Genomic DNA, 20,620 nt, shown 5'->3' on the forward strand with positions numbered 1-20,620 from the left:
ACATTCATTGGAAATAGTCTAGTAATCAACTAATTAAGTCTGGTGCAAGTGAATCTGATAAAGGAGGGTACTTTACACGCCGACAACAGTGCTCAGGTTAGAGAGTAAGTGGATTTAGCTGTTCAAGTGAGTTTCCACGCATCAAAGAGAAGGCTCCTAAAGTATTTTTCTAAACTTGAACAAAGCACTTGTGTTACATCATAGTGTAGTGGTATTTTAGAGACTTGGTGAACAGACAGAGAAAGACAGAGTGCCTCAGCGGCGTGTCGTGTGCGTTAGTAGTGGGTTAGCTCTGGGGTGGTTAAGGCACACGTAGGGATGAACACGCGTGTCTACCTGAGCTCAGGCTGTAGAAGTTTAACGGGTCGGTCACCCATGCACTGTCCTGCTTTACACTCTCCATCTCCAAATCTGTATGCCATTCACACAAACGGATGGATAGGCAGGAGAGGTGGGTAGGAACGGAGAGGGAGAGATCGTCCTGTTAGAGGAGGAACATGGCAGGAACAACAGCTTTTTCTGTTTCTCAGTCAGATAGCTTGGCATCTGACACTTGGTGGAGGAGGCACAAAAGGACATTACGCATTATGTGTGCATTGGTTAAAGTTAAATTAATATACAGGAAATGAATAAACCTTTCATAGTACATCATTGGGCAGTGAATACTACAAAACTTTGTCAGCAAATAAAATAATTTTCACTGTAAAAATTGGTGTCAGCCAGTACAAAGTATCATTAAGTGTTGCAATGACTATTGAATTTGACAACCAGGTGAGGAAGGAGGAAAAGCAGTGTGGGTAAGAAAAGTGTGTGGCCCTTAAGTGCATCCTTTCTTCCTCCCTCCTCTAATCTGTGATTAAGCATGATTAGATAGGTGAACCCAAGGGCTCCATCACATGGCTTTCACCTGTCCAGTAATTTCTAATCATTGACTACTTCAAGGAAAGAAAGAAGGATGCACTTGAACGGGGCCTGTGTTTGTGAGAGGGATAGGGAGAGGGGGGTGTATACCAGCACGCACAGGGTGGGAAGAGACTCCAGGAGGCAGGCCGTAGACCAGAGCAGGGGAATGCTGAAGTAGGGTGGGGGGCAAAGGGGATGACAGTGAAATAAACAACAAGCTTAAACATGCATGGAGCAGAGTGAAGCCGTGCAAAAAACGACATGCAAATTTCAGGTGTGTGACCAATATGGCAACCCAATGAGTGGAGATCTAAAATGGGTGGGCAAGCAAATAGGAGCCATTTCCACAGAGTTGACTTTCTTTGTGTGCATTCAGGACAGTATGACAGATACAGCACAATGCATTATTTTATTTGCATAACACACAATCTAATATGCTTAGAAACGTTGGCTTTAAATTTTGTGCACCAGATAACATTGGGCCATAACCCCTAACAACATCTGAGACGGCATAGTTATGGTGATGTTGCTATTCCTCATTACGGATCCTATGGGGTGTGTTGTTTTTTTTGTCACCACTTCCCTGTATCCTTTGCCTTGATATTGTTCCCAGCAGGCCTTGCATGGTTCTGCTCCTACCAGGCCTCCCACCTCAATTCCAAAGGGTTGGTTCTGACACTGAGTCAATGGGTGATTCACCCCTTGAATTGGATGGAAATTTTTCAAGACTGATTTAGATAGGCTTAAGGTGTCTGTGGCTGATCGAGAGAGTACATGGGGCTGAGTCCAAAATGGTACCTCCTTCCCTACATAGTGCTCTACTTTTGGCCAGAGCTCATGAGCTCTGGCCAAAAGTAGAGCATTATAGGGAATGGGATGCCATCTCAGGATATAAGATATGAATAGGATGGGATGCCATGGAAAGGGCTTGGCAGCCTGGTCATTCCGAAACATGACATAAGCTGCACTTTTCACAATCCATCTAAAAGTATTACCCATGTAAGAGGGGGTCAAAGTCCATGCATGATAGAGTTTCTATTACGCCTATCAGAATGTCGTGGCTGTACTTTCTGATTGTGATAGGGCTTTATGGTACACTCACGTGTTGAATGGCCGTGTTTGTTTTTGGACACTCATATGAGTGCGCTAGGTGGCTTATCTGTTTGCTCTGGCTACCTATAGATCAGCGATACGTGTTTGCATTGGATTAACATTGACATTGTGCAAATAGAGACATGAGACGCAAGTTTAGGTGGTTATTCAAGAGCACGATAACTATGGATTTCATTTTTCAAATGGACACTTCATACCACTATAAGATCATCACATTCAACTAAAGAGATCAGTATTATGATCTAGGTCTTATGTTTTTATTTTGAATACACAAGTCTCTTCAATCAATCCCTAGGTCTATACCGTCACTAAACTTTCCTTTTGGATTCACCCTATTGTATTGTGGAGTCAGCCCTGAAATGCATTTAAAAAGGCCAGTTAACATGAGAAATGTTTGGGTTGGTTGTGACTTCACTTATTCAGTGGTCTCTGCAATGACATGATAGGTGTTCCCTCACATTGCTCTGTGCTTTAGCCTCAGCTGGCCTAGCCGCCTGAGACAGACCGACACTTGTGTAGAGCATCACCCTTACTCCTCCACAGAGTGGCACTAGCACCTGCTGCAGGTCAGTCACCGTGACACACCACACATCCAATCCACATCATCATCACACCACACACTTACAGACGAGATCACAGTTGGGAATCCCCCCCCAATCTCACCAGACATTATCATACTCTAACATTGATATGCATTTTCCATAACCAACTGCTTCCTGCTGTCATAAATATCAGATATATCTAGTTAGTAGTTTATAGTTAATGATGTCAAAATCACAACAACACATTTTTGATAAGAACTATTATATACTTTATCCACCAAAAACAACATAGCACCCAGTGCGAGCGAACGCTAGGAGAGTCACGGACGCCTCACTGTACCTGGTTTTGGCACCGAGAGGAAATACAGTACCTGGTTTTGGCACAGAGTTGGTGACGGACTGCGGCACCTTGTCGTTTATCAGCTCCACACACTCACTGGGAAAGAAGCCAACCTGGGGAGAGAGGACAAAAAACACTTTTTAAACACACACACAGAGAGAGAGAGAGCACAAGAGTGAGCAGAGAGGATGAGTGTGTGTGAAAATGAATGAATGAATGAATGAGTGAGAGCAGTACCACTAAAGACTGATAAACAGGCTTCAGCCACTTATATCAATATGTCTCTACTGTGCATCTGGCCTTTGTTGGAGACCTCTCTCTGGATTAGGGAGTCCATAGGCAGTTGGTATAAACACATACTAAAAGGTTGGTGTGAGACCCAGGATGCCACTTGGAAATGTGCTGTGATCGTTGCGGTGTTCAGTCAAGATCATGTGCCTAATTAGCTGCCCAAGCTATGGCTTTTAGGAATGGTCTGTGCCAGCTGAAGCGGAGGTAAAGGCCGGAGGGTGAGTGTGTGTGGGGCAATGTGTGTGTGAGACTGTGTTAACATGCTGTGTGTGTATCCCAAATATTTTATATCAGAAGAACATTTCCTTCTAGTCTATAATTGGACACTGGACAGAAGTCAAGAGCAGACTGTGATAGTTTAAAATCTCTACAGTCAACCGGAAAGCAAAATATCCTTGTCGGACACAGATGTTAGTGCGTCAGGTAGCCTAGCGGTTAGGGCATTGGGCCAATAACTGAAAGGTTGCTGGCTCGATTACCTAATTTGCTCAAGGGTTGCCATACTACTATGGCTGATCCTTTAAAACAACACATTTCACTGCACCCATCCTGGTTGCGACAATAAAACATATATTTCTTTATATTATTTTTCAAATGAACATGAGTAAAACAAATAATTTCTGATTTAAAACAACTGATCCTCCCAGTGCAAATAGACATAGATGCCTCCAGGCTAGGGATGGACAGGTTTATTTGAATATGCAAACAAAGTATTTTATAACTTTTGTGAGTATACATTTTTTGTTTTTTAAAGATGCCTATTTTAGCAAAGAAAATATTTGTTCTAAATTACATGTAAATATCCATGTGACAGTTAGATACAAGGCTATACCATTACATTTGACATTCTTAATGTTGTAATGACCTGACTAGATCATAAAGGAACAATTGCCCAGACTGAGACTTGAGTTTACGAATTGACTTTACACAGGCTACTGTTTGGCCTTAGCCCACGCCAAATAAATGAAGGATACCCCACAAACCAACCGTGACCTTCTCTTGTGAAGGCCAGAGGTAAAAGAGAGAGAACAATGGCTAAACCTGGTCTTAACTTCCAATGCTTCATCCCTCTGCCCAACCCCCCTCCACGCCACTCCGCCAACCACCAGAATGCCCGGCATCAGAACATTCCAGGCATTCCCGTGATTGGCAGATAGCAGGTTGATTGCTATGTCGGACTCCGCGAACACTGGTAAATACAACACAACTCACTAATAGCCTAACACATAACACACAGCTGTCTGTGCGGGTCGCTACAATGTAATAAAACAACACACTTTTGAATGTAGTTTATATGATGTGCGCCCAATGAAATAGGCTTCATATACACGTAGCTTGTTTTGTCGGCCAAGGAAAGCGGCACCACAGTCAGACTCCATGTGTAGCAAGTGAAATGACGGATCACTAATACAACGCAAGATGGAATTAAAATGACGAAATTAAACATTAGCGAAATGAGAAGGAGTGGGCTACAACAAGCAACCAAAATCGCAGAAAAATGTAGACTCAATTAGCCAGGGTAGCTAGCTTACTTTTCTAGTCTACTCCAACTTATTCCAGTCAAGAAGAGTGTAGTATCTGGGATCTACATCGGTTTATATTAGTTACTGTGCTGTTACTAAGCAGGGGTTTTGACTAAACGAAAACTAACTGTACTCCAGTCTCCTGCCTGGTCATTTCTCCACAACACAAATATTACAAAGGGCACGGTCAAATGGGATGATAAATAACACTGTGGCTGCTACAAGTTAGCTGGTGTATCAAGTCTGACGAGCTAGCTACTCTATCTCGTCCGTTTCCATCTCACACATACCTTCCCCTCCCCTGCAGCAGCAGAGCTCACACATACCGTCCCCTCCCGGTATGCTCAGGTTAAAAACATATGTAAAAAAATTACAAAAATGAAAATAAATAAATAAACCATGTATTTCAAATATCTGGAAAAATGCATGATATTATTAGAATAGTAAAATTATTTCTAACGCCCATCCCTGCTCCAGGCTAAACTGTCTTCCTCAAGTCTTTGTGAGTGTTAAGAAATCTCTTAGGCTGTATAATAGAATAATATAAATCTCTATGCTGTATAATAGAATATTATAAATCTCTTAGGCTGTATAATAGAATATTATAAATCTCTTAGGCTGTATAATAGAATAATATAAATCTCTTAGGCTGTATAATAGAATAATATAAATCTCTAGGCTGTATAATAGAATAATATAAATCTCTATGCTGTATAATAGAATATTATAAATCTCTATGCTGTATAATAGAATAATATAAATCTCTAGGCTGTATAATAGAATAATATAAATCTCTATGCTGTATAATAGAATAATATAAATCTCTAGGCTGTATAATAGAATAATATAAATCTCTATGCTGTATAATAGAATATTATAAATCTCTATGCTGTATAATAGAATAATATAAATCTCTAGGCTGTATAATAGAATATTATAAATCTCTAGGCTGTATAATAGAATAATATAAATCTCTATGCTGTATAATAGAATAATATAAATCTCTATGCTGTATAATAGAATAATATAAATCTCTTAGGCTGTATAATAGAATAATATAAATCTCTATGCTGTATAATAGAATAATATAAATCTCTATGCTGTATAATAGAATAATATAAATCTCTATGCTGTATAATAGAATAATATAAATCTCTATGCTGTATAATAGAATAATATAAATCTCTATGCTGTATAATAGAATAATATAAATCTCTTAGGCTGTATAATAGAATATTATAAATCTCTAGGCTTCACTTAATGAGTTTGGAGGAAGACATGATATAAATATTTTTGCGTGCTTTAATGAAGACGTGGGAAACTGCCAAACCAAAGCCATTCCCAGCAGAGCAATTTGACAAAAACCCTTCTCTGTCATTATTGACTAATCATCTAGTCCCATCTCTGATTTACAAATCTTAACATGTGCGATACCTAACAAATCAGAGACCAGACTACACTAATAGACACTTTTAAAGAAGCGTCTATTTGCTTAGGAGTATGTAACCTACACGCTTTGCAAAATAAATGGCTTCCATCTTGTAGTAAATGTGACTGATAAGAGGGTTGAATGTGACTATCATAGGGATCCAAGGTCCAGCTGTCTTGCAACTTACAAACAGTACTATGCTATATAAAGATGTGACGCATGCTGAGCACTCAACGAAAGAAGCTCACCCTTTCCATGGTTGGATTTTCTCTCTCCCTCTTTCTCTTTGGACCCTCCAGCTTTCTTGCTCCTTCCCTCCTCCCCCTCTCTATATATATATACATATATCTCCCCCTCTCTCTCTCTCCTTGAGGCTCTGCAGGCAGGCTGATGTGTTGTGTCATACAGAAAGACGTGAGGTGCCTACCTGACCTTAAGCCACAGACTGACTCAGACTGCCTGTAGGGTGACTGACTGCCCTCCGGTGGAGATAGCAGGGAGGACATTGACATTTGCTTTGTGCGAGCAGATACAAAATCCAATCAATGCTCCACCATCTAGTGGAGCATTGACATACAATGGCATTTCCCCAAAATCCAGATTGGTTTCAAGGCCCAACATTGTGTGTAATAACCTAGTTATGACATCATTGTTGAAGACCAAATATCATGGTATGCACCAGACCATGATTCTTGGTAGGAATGAGTGCCATGATTCATAATAATGAAAAAATAGACAGATAATACCTTTGACAAAACCAAGGAATCTTCATCTACTTGATATTCCAAAATCACACACAAATAATGTTCCCTCTCTTTAAAACTCAGCATATGCACCCCTACAGTACAACAAAGCAACAGGCAACAACCGCCTCCAAGAGTCTTTAGCCTAACAGCTTCGCAAGTTCCTAATTGTCCTTCTGCAGTGTTTAATAACAACATGTTGTGAAGGCCCATCCAACATGGCTGCCCTCCCAGCTGGCCTGTATCAGTATTTTTCCCCCGGGGCAGCGAGCGGCAATGTTATGGGTCAGCTATGACCAGAACACTGCTAGGGGTCAATGCTAAGGGCACAGGAAGTTCAGCTGGATTAGATCAACAGACAACACAATATCAGGCTTTATTGTGCTCAAAGAAAGTCTATTGATCACTTTAAAATGGAATACTGGAAAACGTAGCTAGGCTAATATAATCACATCACGATCGAGAACAACCACTCTGTGTACCCATTTTGTATGATACAATGAGTATGTCTGTCTTTAACTGATGAGATAGTCCATAGAGAAATTTAACCCAAATGAACAATGAGCTGATTTGGTCTTTTGTATATGGATAAATATAGTAGAATTAGCTAAAAGGCCAAACCAAATGTGACTGAAAAGAGAAATTGATAGACACCAAAGCACAATAAAAATCCTGGCCTTGTGGAGTCTACAGTAGATCAGTAGACAGAAGATGAGTGGATGCCAAGCCATCTGTGCGCAACTTATAAACACCCCAGGTTCTAAACTGTAACACAGTAATTGTTTGTCTTTGTGTGTATGTGCTTCTGGGTCACAAACCTGAAAGCCGTGCTTGCCCCTCCACCATGTGGTGTCCTCTTTGGGGGGCATGTCAATCACTGACACAATGTCCCCAACCTGTCAGGGGAGGGAGAGAGATAGGAGGGAGAGAGAAAGGGGAAGAGAGGAGAAGAGAGGGATAGCTGGATCAGTCATTGCTAAAGAAGGGACTCACTAGTCATGCTGTGAATACATCTGAGGGGAAACATCATCCTACATATAGAGGTGGTGGGTATTATTTGCTAAGAAACGTTTGGGAACCACTAACTGCATCAGAGAGTATCTGTACAGAAGAATTGCATGTTCAATCAGATGTGTGAAAAGTAGTGTGTGAAAAGAGTAATGGAGAAACAACTCCCTAGGAACAACAATGTATTGGGGCATCTGTAGAATAGTAAATATGATGCAGATTACCTGTCATACAGCAAGATTATCACTGCATCCAAGCACAGCCATTTATCCATGACATTCCCATTTGTATCTGCACATATGTCCATGTGAGTGTGTGTACACGCATTTGTATGTGCACGTGTTGTGTTTAAATGCGGTTCAGCTCCCTGTACTTGGCGGTCACCTCGAAGGAGAGCTCGTCGGCGGCCTGTGCGATGTAGCGTTTGATGACATGGGCGGCGGCGATGGCGGGTACATTGATGGAGGACTCCTCGTGGACCAGTAAGTGGTTGCCCTTGTTATCAACCTGGAACACACACACACACAATCAAGTTAGTGTCATATTTACTGTCTGTCACTGCAGACATTACACTTAGTTGGTGAGTTACTGTTCTATTATACAACGGGTGGGGCTAATCCTGGACGCTGACTGGCTAAAACTGCATTCCAGCCAGTGTTTATTCCACACGTTACCACCAGCTAAAGCTATGACGTTTAAATGCCTATTTACTCTGTTCCATCTCACTGCGCAATCCACTGTCTCATCAGCCCAGCCAGGCAAGTTATAAACTTGATCTCCACTGTAAAAAGAATCTAGACAATATATCCCATTTCTTTTAGACTAGCATTTGGTTTTCAAATGCAGAGATTTGTATAAGCCTTGCTTTCTGTCTCTGACATTTGCAACATTGTTTCAGTATTGAAATTCATCTCCAGCTGTCTCATAGTAGTGAACGTGTAGATGTCAGGAGTCAGGATAAAACAGACGGAGGGAGATTTTCTCAGCCAGTCAAAGATCATGAAGAATCAGCATCATTTTTATGGATATATATACAAAGAAATGTCAATAGAAAACAGGTCAAATGAAACGAAGTGCAGCTACTGTAGTTTGCAGTCTTTCCAGCTTCAGTTTGAAGTAATTGTGTTAGCTGTGTCATTGGCTAGCGCCTCTGAACAACATTGTCCTGAAATAGAGCATCATTAGCTCATTGTTAAGGATGTATCCATTGTTAAGGATGTATCCAGCTCTTCGTGAGCTCTGGTCTAGTGTGTGTGGGAGATTGATAGACAAACAGACACAGACAAGACAGACAGCATGAGACACACAGACATAAACCCAGACAGAAGCTCACCTCCATCCACGTGAGGGCGGGCCCACAGTTGATCTTGTTGTCAGCGATCGCTGAGAAGCGGGAGAGGTAAGCCATCAGCATCTGGGAAACTGCCTGTGAGAGAGGAAACCAGGAACAGACAATGGGTAAAACACTTATAGAAAATACTAGTTCCACACAGTGTTGAATGACCTACAGCTACTAAAAAGGTAGTGTACAGTACCAGTCAAAAGTTTTTACACACCTACTCATTCAAGAGTTATTCTTTATTTGGGCTGTTTTCTACATTGCAGAATAATAGTGAAGGCATCAAAACTATGGAATAACACATGTGGAACCATGCAGTATCCAAAAGTGTTAAACACAAGAAAATATATTTTATATTCTTCTATGTAGCCACCCTTTGCCTTTATGACAGCTTTGCACAATCTTGGCATTCTCTCAACCAGATTAATGAGGAAGTCACCAGGAATGCATTTAAATTAACAGGTGTGCCTTGTTAAAAGTTCATTTGTGGAATTTCTTTCCTTCTTAATGTGTTTGAGCCAATCAGTTGTGTTGTGCCAAGGTAGGGTTGGTATACAGAAGATAGCCCAATTTGGTAAAAGACCAAGTCCATATTATGGCAAGAACAGCTCAAATAAGCAAAGAGAAATGACAGTCCAACATTACTTTAAAACAGTACAGTCGCAAAAACCATCAAGCGCTATGATGAAACGGGCTCTCATGAGGACCACCACAGGAAAGAAAGACCCAGAGTTACCTCTGCTGCAGAGGATAAGTTCATTAGAGTTACCAGCCTCAGAAATTGCAGCCCAAATAAATCCAAGTAACAGATACATGTCAACATCAACTGTTCAGAGGAGACTGCGTAAATCAGGCCTTCATGTTCAAAGAAACCACTACTATAGGACAACAATAAGAAGAAGATACTTGCTTGTGCCAAGAAACACAAGCAATGGACAGACAGGTGGAAATCTGTCCTTTGGTCTGATGAGTCCAAATTTTTGATTTTTGGTTCCAACCGCCGTGCAGAGTAGATGAACGGATGATCTCTGCATGTGTGGTTCCCACCATGAAGCATGGAGGAGAAGGTGTGATGGTGCTTTGCTGGTGACACTAAGGGATTTATTTTGAATTCAAGGCACACTTAACCAGCATGGCTACCACAGCACTGCTGGTAGCCAAGTATTAATCTAACAGTAAATGTAATGTCTCAAAAAAACGTTGCAGTTGTAGCCTGTGCACTCGCAATGGCTGATGTGCATTTCACATGCTCTGTATTTAAAAGCCATAACAAATATCATGGTTGTAAAATAGTTGCTATAGAGAGAACATTTATGTCTACAGCAAGCTTAGAACCTCCTCTCTTCAACAGTGACAACAGCTGTGTTTTTCCCGCAATTGGATTTTGAAACGTTATAGCCTACAATCAGAATACTTTATTTTCTTCTGGAATGCAGGGGGAGAGGGAGTCAGTCTCGCTCATCATAGAAGCAGGCCACAGCGAAACAGGCACGAGGCAGGGCAGAGACTTTAATTACAGGAATCATAATTAAGGCTATGAATGAATGAATACAAAAATGTGTTGGTAGCACTGGTGCGCTCAACTTAAAAAAGTTAGGAGCACCACATAAAATGTAGGAGCACCAGAAAATAAGATTTTTTAAATTGATTGAGATACAACCTACATGAATTACAACCTACTACTTTTGAAGCAAATGTTGACTAATATGTAACCCTGTAAATGCATGCATTTATTATAAAAGCTAAAATGTTGATACAAATAGCTGTCATTGAAATTACAAAGCAATATTAGGTTTCTACATGGTGTAAAAAGCACTGTTTGCTATTGAGATGCATTGCATTGAAAATTGTACACGGTCTCTTTAAGAATGTCAGTGACGTTCTGAGTGACAACATGCAAATCGGTCATTTATTTTTATTTGTTAATTTATTTCACCTGGCCAAGATAAAGCATAGCAGTGTGAACAGACAACACAGAGTTACACATGGAGTAAACAATTAACAAGTCAATAACACAGTAGAAAAAAAAAGAAAAAAAAGAGAGTCTATATACACTGTGTGCAAAAGGCATGAGGAGGTAGGCGAATAATTACAAATTATTATTTTTTGCAAAAATATAAATAAATATATATATTTTGCAATAAAATGTGTGGTTTGATTGTATGCGTGTTGTTTTTTTTGGGTGTGTGTATATATGTATGTGTATATATATAAAAAAAAATATTCCATTTTTTTATTCAAATGGAATAGAGTAGAACAGCAAACACACACATGGCCACTGCGCCTGCTCCCCCTCTCCATTTCCATATGAAATAGCCATTGGGTGCTGTTCGGGGGAGGGCAGGCCCACAACAATGACCGGAGTTTATTGGAACAGCACTTCACCTTAGAGACTGTTCCCTCTGTTCTATACAATACATATCTGTTTATTTTATGTGATGATAAAAGGCTCATACAATACAAATATTTTTTTAAATGTTTTCTTTCACAGTGATAGCGACTCCGACTGGGAGCCCTCGGTGCCAAGCTGCCCGCTCTACCTCTGCCCCCTCTACTCCTGCCTCCAGTGGTGTTCATATGCCACAGTTCATTACTGCAGGCATGACTGTGCCTCAGGGCCAAAAGGGCACAGCATGGAGGTGTCGTTGTGTTCTGTGTCGCATGACCTGCACCACTTGTTCAGTTTGCCTCTGCTTTACATCAGAAAGAGACAGCTATGGGACATGGCACAGGCAGCAAAATATTGTGTAGAGGACTTCCAAAGGGTGTACTGTTTTTAAAAAATTTATTTTCTAATATATTTTTGAAAATTTGTATATATATTTTTTGTGTGTTAGAATTGCTTTTTGATATGTTGTATATAGTTATTTGCACTGTTGTATATAGTTATAGGTCATTTCACCAATTCAGCCACATTTGGGCAACTTGTGTGGGACACCTGGGTGACTTCATGCTAATGTAGCTCACCCATTCCTGAAGTTATCAGTCTGAAACTTTGCACACCTACAGTTGCCCTCTTGTGTTATCCATCAAATTATCTCCAGCATCCCATCTGACTGTGTGGCTATTCTAGTACATGTGAAAGATGATGCTACAACAATAAAAACAGAAAACGTATGCTCTTTCTTTCTCTTTTCTTCCACCAGATCTACTGTGTTATATTCTCCTACATTCAATTGACATTTCCACAAACTTCAGAATGTTTCCATTCAAATGATACCAAGAATATGCATATCCTTGCCTCTGGGGCTGAGCTACAGGCAGTTAGATTAGGGTATGTCTTCAGGCGGGAAATTGAGAACAAGGGATGCAGCCATAAGAGGTTAACAAGAAGTTGATCTTTCATTTGCTGTATTGGACTTGTTAATGTGTGAAAGTTACATATTTCTAAAAAAGATTTTTGAATTTCACACGCTGCCTTTTCAGCGGAATGTTGTCGAGGGGTTCTGCTAGCGAAACGCCTGCGCTAGAAAGGATATACTGGTAAAGTTACAAGGTTGTTAACTTGCTAGCTAATGAGGTAACATGACTTAACAAGGTGCTAGTGGCCCACAAGTAGTCATGACATAGTTCATGAACGTAAAATACAGCCCACCAATGGAGATGCAACCAGCTGCAGAGCCAATGCACAATAGAAGGGAAAAAATGTAGTACTACTTTTGAACAGTTTGGGCTAGAGATAACCAGTTCTCTCTGTAGTAATGGTGTAACCACCACAGTCACGGATCAGCACTCACTTTTTTCTCTAGGATACTCAGAAATAGCGATACAGCAAAGCATAACCTTTAAAACAATTATTATCTGGGCAAAAAAACATTTTGCACAGCTAAATATTTAGGAGCACATGCTATCAAAATGGCCACACTAGAGCCATGATCATGAAGAAAACGCACTTTACTGTTTGACCAAATCATGGTTAGAGCCTCCTAAAAAAAATAGGACATTTGGAGTGAAGTGACCATGTAGAATGTGCAGCTCACACCGAAGCGACCAATTAAACATGACTTGCAACAGTCAAGTAAAAGGGTCACAAAATACAACTAAATTATCGCAGTCTGGAGCCCTGGTGTGGTCTGACTTGAGCATAGGCCAGAAAGACATGTTTGACTGAGCTCATAATGTAGCCAATCCTAATGATATTGAAAGGACGGTTGTTTCTAGTTTTTCATTGGCAACTTCTTGAGAAATGCACTATAGATGAGAGAAAGCGAGGACAAAAGGAAAGATGGAGTGGTGGAGCCCTAGCGAGGAAAATCAAACGCTCACTGGAGGCCGTTTGGAGAGGAGAGGGGAAGATGGAGAGGTTTAGAGAAGGGGGAGAGGAAGAGGGGAAAGAGGGAGAGGTTAGAGAAGGCGGAGAGGAGAAAGGTTAGAGCAGAAGAGAGGAGAGGTTAGAGAAGGGGAGAGGAGCGGGGAAGAGGGAGAGGTTAGAAGAGGGGAGAGGAGCGGGGAAGAGGGAGAGGTTAGAGAAGGGGCGAGGGAGGGGGGAGAGGTTAGAGGAAGGGGAGAGGAGCGGGGAAGAGGGAGAGGTTAGAGAATGGGGAGAGGAGCGGGGAAGAGGGAGAGGTTAGAGAAGGGGAGAGGAGCGGGGAAGCATGGAGAGGTTAGAGAGGGGAGAGGAGAGGAGAGGGGAAGATGGAGAGGTTAGAGAAGGGGAGAGGAGGGGGAGAGGGAGGTTACGAAGCAGGGGGAGAGGTTTAGAGAAGGGGCGAGGGAGGGAGAGGGAGAGGGTAGAGAAGGGGAGGGAGAGGGGAAGAGGGGAAGATGGAGGGTTAGAGAAGGGGAGAGGAGAAAGGTTAGAGCAGAAGGAGAGGAGAGGTTAGAGAGCTGAGCTCCAAAGAGAAGAGAGGAGAGGAGTAGGTGAGATTAGAGAAGGGGGAGAGAGAAAGGAGAAGGATACGTTAAAGGATAGGAGAAAGAGGAGAGGTTAGGGGAGGAGAGAAGAAGAGGTTGGAGAAGAAGAGAAGAGGTTAGAGGAGAGAAGAGCAGAGAAGTGCAGAGTGAGTCAGAGACAAAAAGAGCAGAGCAGACCATTGAGGTGGTGGGCATGGGGCCAGGCCAGACGTGGAGCCAAAACACTTTCCTGACCCTCTCCGGGAGGTTCCAGCCCGCTGCCTGCCACATTGATTCCAGTACATGAGCTGGCACTGTGCGTACCCAATCAGAACAGGGTCCACCAACAACACATACACAGAGGCCGAGTGTTATAGCCCAGAGGAAGGGGCCTAATGGGGCGCAAGCTGACGACACATGTACATGACACAGACAGCTTAGGTTTTAAAAGGACCATAGCCTCGGAGCGTTTGTTTTCTTTCCACAAGATGTGTAAACATTTATAACCAGATCAGCCCCAACTTTACCCACAGCCAGGACAAATCTGGCCACGAGGAAATGGTGAAAAAAAGGCAATTCTATATGTGAAAGATAGCATGACGTGTAAAATGACAAAGCATGTCAGAGGTTTAAAAAATGTTTTTCATTAGAGACTTCATGAGCTATCAGATCTGTCCAAATATTTAAATGAAGGACATATGTCACCTTGAGGGAGTTCAATAAAGACAAAGCTGGTTAAAAGGATCTCTGGTTAAATAAATTAGTCTCTAGTCAAATGTCAAACGTCAAACGTCACAGGGAGGGAGAGTACGTTGAAACTGACGCCATATTTAGACTCAATGACAAAGCAGGCCGCTGACTGAAAAAAGAAAAATAACAAAATCTGCTGAAAATAAAGCCCTGACATTCAAGTTATGAAAACAGTAGCAACAGTACTACAATACTAAGCACTTGATTTGGAAGGTAAGTAAGCATCTGGTATAGAAGGCTTTCTGTACAGAGCAGCAGAGGGCCTTGCATGGCCAGGTCTGCTTTGGGCTTAAAGGCTATAAAGGATAAGGAAAGGAAAGCTTTTCTTTGATGACCTGGATGCTTTCCTTGTTGGGGCTCCATTTGTTGGTTACTGTTGGTGATGAATACCCTGGCGCTTCCCACAAGACTTGTCCTATTCAGCGCACTAATCCAAAAGTGAGCCTTCTCCTCTGAGTGCCAGACAGGGTATGTGCCCCAAATGGCACCCTAGTCCCTATATAAGGCACTACTTTTGACCAGGGCTCATAGGGCTCTGGTCAGAAGTAGTGCACCATGTTGGAAATAGGGTACCATTTGGGACTCCGCCAGGCCCTCTCTTCAGCCCCTCTCCTTCTTGTCAACATGACCAAGAAAACATAGACCAAGAGGGCTAAGACTCTCCAGAAAGACAAAGACTAGAGAACATGTGGTACCACAACAGTAAAGCCAAGCACAACACCAAGGCCTTGAAGGGAAGGGAGGATGGCTAGCTAACTGAATCAATAGGGAGACTGATTGGTTGATTAGCAGTGAGTTTCCTGATTTTGCTGAATATTCTTACCAAGACTTAACGAGTCATGGAAGATATTGTATAAGGTAATGTCAGCTCATTTCAAACAGGCAATCTAGCTTCCCAAGTACAGGCCTACAAAACAGTGACAATCAAGTATTGGAATGCGCAAGCAATATGTTGGTTAGCATACTAGCTAGGCTAACACTATCCAAATACCTGCAGTAGCTAGGTACCAAAATATGCGCTTCAAAGAGGGGTCAGCAAAACAGCCTCTCGACAATACGGTTAGTGACATTTTAATTCAAGCCAATTTTCCCCTACCCCAATTAATCCTATAAGGACCTATGTGTATTAAATGCCTGAAGGCTACAATCAAATAATGACTGCTGTCTGAAATTACTGTACGCCAACTCTCTGCTATTACTTGTCCCAGCAGCAACGGACACGGATTAAACTGAAAGGTCCGACATCTCGTTCCTCCAATCACGACTGAGGTATTTCCACAGCCTTTTTTTGTGAAAACCCTAATAACCTGTTTTACCAGTAGTTTTTAGCACTGAACATCCCACTACAGAAGGACCTGTGCTTTCACTGTGGGCGTAGTAATCTGACCTCCTGAGATTAGTTCGCGCAGCCCAGTGTTTCACATTACACTTGGGACAGCTGGAGAGAGAGGTTGTGTCTCAAATGGCACCCTATGCCCTATAAACATGTTGTGCACTAATTTTGAGCAAGGCCCAGATCTGGTCAAAAGTAGTGCACTATGTAGGGAATAGGGTGTCATTTGGGACGCAGGAGCAAAGTGGTGACTGTGAAGCCTAGTCAGCCTACCTTTGTGGGAGTCTCTTTTTAGGGGCAGAGTACCAGGGCCTTTTTCCATTTACTGAAGGACTGGATGATCATATGGGTAAGCATTAACAGCCACTCCATACTTCAAAGCCTATCAATTTAGCTGTGAAAATGTGGCACAGTTCAAGAGGGCTTTCTCTGGGAAAACAACTGTAAACAGAGAGAGCGAGTGAGAGTTCCTATCGCAGCCCAGCAGGATGGAGAGGTTTTCTAAAAACATAAAACAGACTATACAGCTGCTTCCTCTAAACACCAGGCCATTAGACAGAACGATTTATTTTTATTTTTTAAAACTCGGCACAAATGGACACTACCAAATTTAGCCCATGAATCAGCCTGCCACGAACACGAGTTTGTAAAACAAGCAAATACAACATTGACATTGTGCAGGTATTTCACTCTAGGACGGACATGGACGCAAAACTGTTCTCAAGTCACCCGTCCATTGCCTCTTGCTTCTGTCTGAACACCATAATCTTGAAGGGGAAAGATAATATAGTCCTTAAAGTCGTGAGCTCTGAGGCGGTATTCAAAGTGGGAGACTGGGAGAGACCATTTGAATGGGGATATAGGGGTGTTGGGTGGGGTGGGGCACATTGGCTGTACTGAGAAAGACCGGGTATCTTACCTCGGCACGATCCCTCAGACTGTCGAATCGAGGCAGCTCAGGCAGCTGCGAGAAGCGGCGGTCATAGATGCAAAGGTGCAGGTGCTTGTCCAGGACACGGAAATCCTCATAGCTGCGCTTCACAATCCAGCTTCGGCTCTGCGGAGCAAAAATAGTAAGAGTGGGAAAGTGGGAAAGAAAAGAGAGAGAGAGGACGTTTCAAAACACAGGGGATATGCATGAGGCATGAGCCCCTGGCTGCTTTACTAGCCTGGTAACAGATACCCTCTGGGTGCCCCTCACACCCTAATTCACAATCCACTGCTGGGACGGAGTTGCAAGAAGGGGAGTCTATGATTTTACGAGGGGGGTCGGACAGGGGATATTACCTTCCTAGCTATAATCCTGCTACAGTGACTCCCCACACAATACTCCACTGTGGGACAGGGACCAGACATCTGTATGGTTCCGGATGTGGTATGGTTGTGGTTGCCCCAAGCTGAGCACCAGTCTGCCAATGTAAGGCAGTGCCAAAAAACTGATTAAAGGATGGATGGTGGATAGATGGCGGGAGGGATTGGAGAAGGGGATGAATCCAAATGGCTGGGATTATTAAGAGAGGCGGGTCAAATCTGGTGGAATTAAGAGAGTTGGACATTATATCCTTCTAGTCTCAACAGGGGGGCATTTTAATCTGAAAAGGGGATCTCCTTCATTGGACGATGAACCCGGAATCTAGTACAGAACATCCAGTGAAAAACAACCCAGCTTTAATTATATCAGATTGGATGTACTGCAATTATTCAAACCAGACATACAGTTGAAGTCGGAAGTTTACATACACCCTAGCCAAATACATTTAAACTCAGTTTTTCACAATTGCTGACATTTAATCCTAGTATAAATTCCCTGTCTTAGGTCAGTTAGGATCACCACTTTATTTTAAGAATGTAAAATGTAAGAATAATAGAGAGAATGATTTATTTCATCTTTTATTTCCTTCATCACATTCCCAGTGGGTCAGAAGTTTACATACACTCAATTAGTATTTGGAAGCATTGCCTTTAAATTGTTTAACTTGGGTCAAACATTTCGGGTAGCCTTCCACCAGCTTCCCACAATAAGTTGGGTGAATTTTGGCCCATTCCTCCCGACAGAGATGGTGTAACTGAGTCAGGTTTGTAGGCCTCCTTGCTCGCACACACTTTTTAAATTCTGCCAAATGTTCTGTTGGATTGAGGTCAGGGCTTTGTGATGGCCACTCCAATACCTCGAATTAGTTGTCCTTAAGCCACTTTGCCACAACTTTGGAAGTATGCTTGGGGCCATTGGCCATTTGGAAGACCCATTTGTGACCAAGCTTTAACTTCCTGACTGATGTCTTGAGATGTTGCTTCAATATATCTACATAATTTTCCTCCCTCATGGTGCCATCTATTTTGTGAAGTGCACCAGACCCTCCTGCAGCAAAGCACCCCCACAACATGATGCTGTCACCCCGTGCTTCACGGTTGGGATGGTGTTCTTCGGCTTGCAAACCTCCCCTTTTCCCTCCAAACATAACGATGGTCATTATGGCCAAACAGTTCTATTTTTGTTTCATCAGACCAGAGGACATTTCTCAAAAAAGTACGATCTTTGTCCCCATGTGCAGTTGCAAACCGTAGTCTGGCTTTTTTTAATGGCGGTTTTGGAGCAGTGGCTTCTTCCTTGCTGAGCGGCCTTTCAGGTTATGTCGATTTAGGACTCGTTTTACTGTGGATATACAGTGGGGCAAAAAAGTATTTAGTGAGCCACCAATTGTGCAAGCTCTCCCACTTAAAACGGTGAGAGAGGCCTGTAATTGTCATCATAGGTACACTTATCATAGGTACACTTCAACTATGACAGACAAAATGAGAAAAAAAAATCCAGAAGATTACATTGTAGGATTTTTTATGAATTTATTTGCAAATTATGGTGGAAAATAAGTATTTGGTCACCTACAAACAAGCAAGATTTCTGGCTCTCACAGACCTGTAACTTCTTCTTTAAGAGGCTCTTCTGTCCTCTACTCGTTACCTGTATTAATGGCACCTGTTTGAACATGTTATCAGTATAAAAGACACCTGTCCACAACCTCAAACAGTCACACTCCAAACTCCACTATGGCCAAGACCAAAGAGCTGTCAAAGGACACCTGAAACAAAATTGTAGACCTGCACCAGGCTGGGAAGATTGAATCTGCAACAGGTAAGCAGCTTGGTTTGAAGAAATCAACTGTGGGAGCAATTATTAGGAAATGGAAAACATACAAGACCACTGATAATCTCCCTCGATCTTGGGCTCCACGCAAGATCACACCCCGTGGGGTCAAAATGATCACAAGAACGGTGAGCAAAAATCCCAGAACCACACGGGGGGACCTAGTGAATGACCTACAGAGAGCTGGGACCAAAGTAACAAAGCCTACCATCAGTAACACATTACGCTGCCAGGGACTCTAATCCTGCAGTGCCAGACGTGTCCCCCTGCTTAAGCCAGTACATGTCCAGAACCGTCTGAAGTTTGCTAGAGAGCATTTGGATGATCCAGAAGAAGATTGGGAGAATGTCATCTTTTTGGTAAAAACTCAACTCGTCGTGTTTGGAGGACAAAGAATGCTGAGTTGCATCCAAAGAACACCATACCTACTGTGAAGCATGGGGGTGGAAACATCATGTTTTGGGGCTGTTTTTCTGCAAAGGGACCAGGATGACTGATCCGTGTAAAGGAAAGAATGAATGGGGCCATGTATCGTGAGATTTTGAGTGAAAACCACCTTCCATCAGCAAGGGCATCGAAGATGAAACGTGGCTGGGTCTTTCAGCATGACAATGATCCCAAACACACCGCCCGGGCAACGAAGGAGTGGCTTCGTAAGAAGCATTTCAAGGTCCTGGAGTGGCCTAGCCAGTCTCCAGATCTCAACCCCATAGAAAATCTTTGTAGGGACTTGAAAGTCCGTGTTGCCCAGCAACAGCCCCAAAACATCACTGCTCTCGAGGAGATCTGCATGGAGGAATGGGCCAAAATACCAGCAACAGTGTGTGAAAACCTTGTGAAGACTTACAGAAAACATTTGACCTCTGTCATTGCCAACAAAGGGTATATAACAAAGTATTGAGATAAACTTTTGTTATTGACCAAATACTTATTTTCCACCATAATTTGCAAATAAATAAATAAAAAATCCTACAATGTGATTTTCTGGATTTTTTTCCCTCATTTTGTCTGTCATAGTTGAAGTGTACCTATGATGAAAATTACAGGCCTCTCTCATATTTTTAAGTGGGAGAACTAACTACGTTTTTGCCCCACTGTAGATACTTTTATATCCGTTTTCTCCAGCATCTTCACAAGGTCCTTTGCTGTTGTTCTGGGATTGATTTGCACTTTTTGCACCAATGTACACTCATCTCTAGGAGACAGAACACGTCTCAGGCGTCTGGAAATTGCTCCCAAGGATCAACCAGACTTGTGGAGGTCTGCAATTGTTGGCTGATTTCTTTTGATTTTCCCATGATGTCAAGCAAAGAGGCACTGAGTTTGAAGGT

At 42.3% G+C, this 20,620-nt stretch overlaps 1 protein-coding gene across 3 annotated transcripts in view; it reads right to left on the minus strand.

Annotated features, from left to right (window-relative positions):
- LOC109872604 (rho GTPase-activating protein 32) overlaps nucleotides 1-20,620 on the minus strand; it is a 212,585-nt gene that overhangs the window by 30,826 nt on the left and 161,139 nt on the right. For 2 of the 3 annotated variants that reach the window (XM_020463896.2, XM_031807803.1), the window contains 7 exons: nucleotides 17,067-17,204; nucleotides 9,226-9,318; nucleotides 8,277-8,399; nucleotides 7,703-7,780; nucleotides 2,930-3,011; nucleotides 1,022-1,072; nucleotides 337-411 (listed from right to left, as the gene is read on the minus strand). In XM_020463896.2, the coding sequence (XP_020319485.1) occupies nucleotides 337-411; nucleotides 1,022-1,072; nucleotides 2,930-3,011; nucleotides 7,703-7,780; nucleotides 8,277-8,399; nucleotides 9,226-9,318; nucleotides 17,067-17,204 (640 nt within the window). The remainder of the gene's footprint in view (nucleotides 1-336; nucleotides 412-1,021; nucleotides 1,073-2,929; nucleotides 3,012-7,702; nucleotides 7,781-8,276; nucleotides 8,400-9,225; nucleotides 9,319-17,066; nucleotides 17,205-20,620) is intronic. The other variant, XM_031807802.1, reaches the window with a different exon arrangement.

The sequence above is a fragment of the Oncorhynchus kisutch genome, linkage group LG28 (genome assembly GCF_002021735.2).
Source record: "Oncorhynchus kisutch isolate 150728-3 linkage group LG28, Okis_V2, whole genome shotgun sequence".
NCBI lineage: Eukaryota > Metazoa > Chordata > Actinopteri > Salmoniformes > Salmonidae > Oncorhynchus > Oncorhynchus kisutch.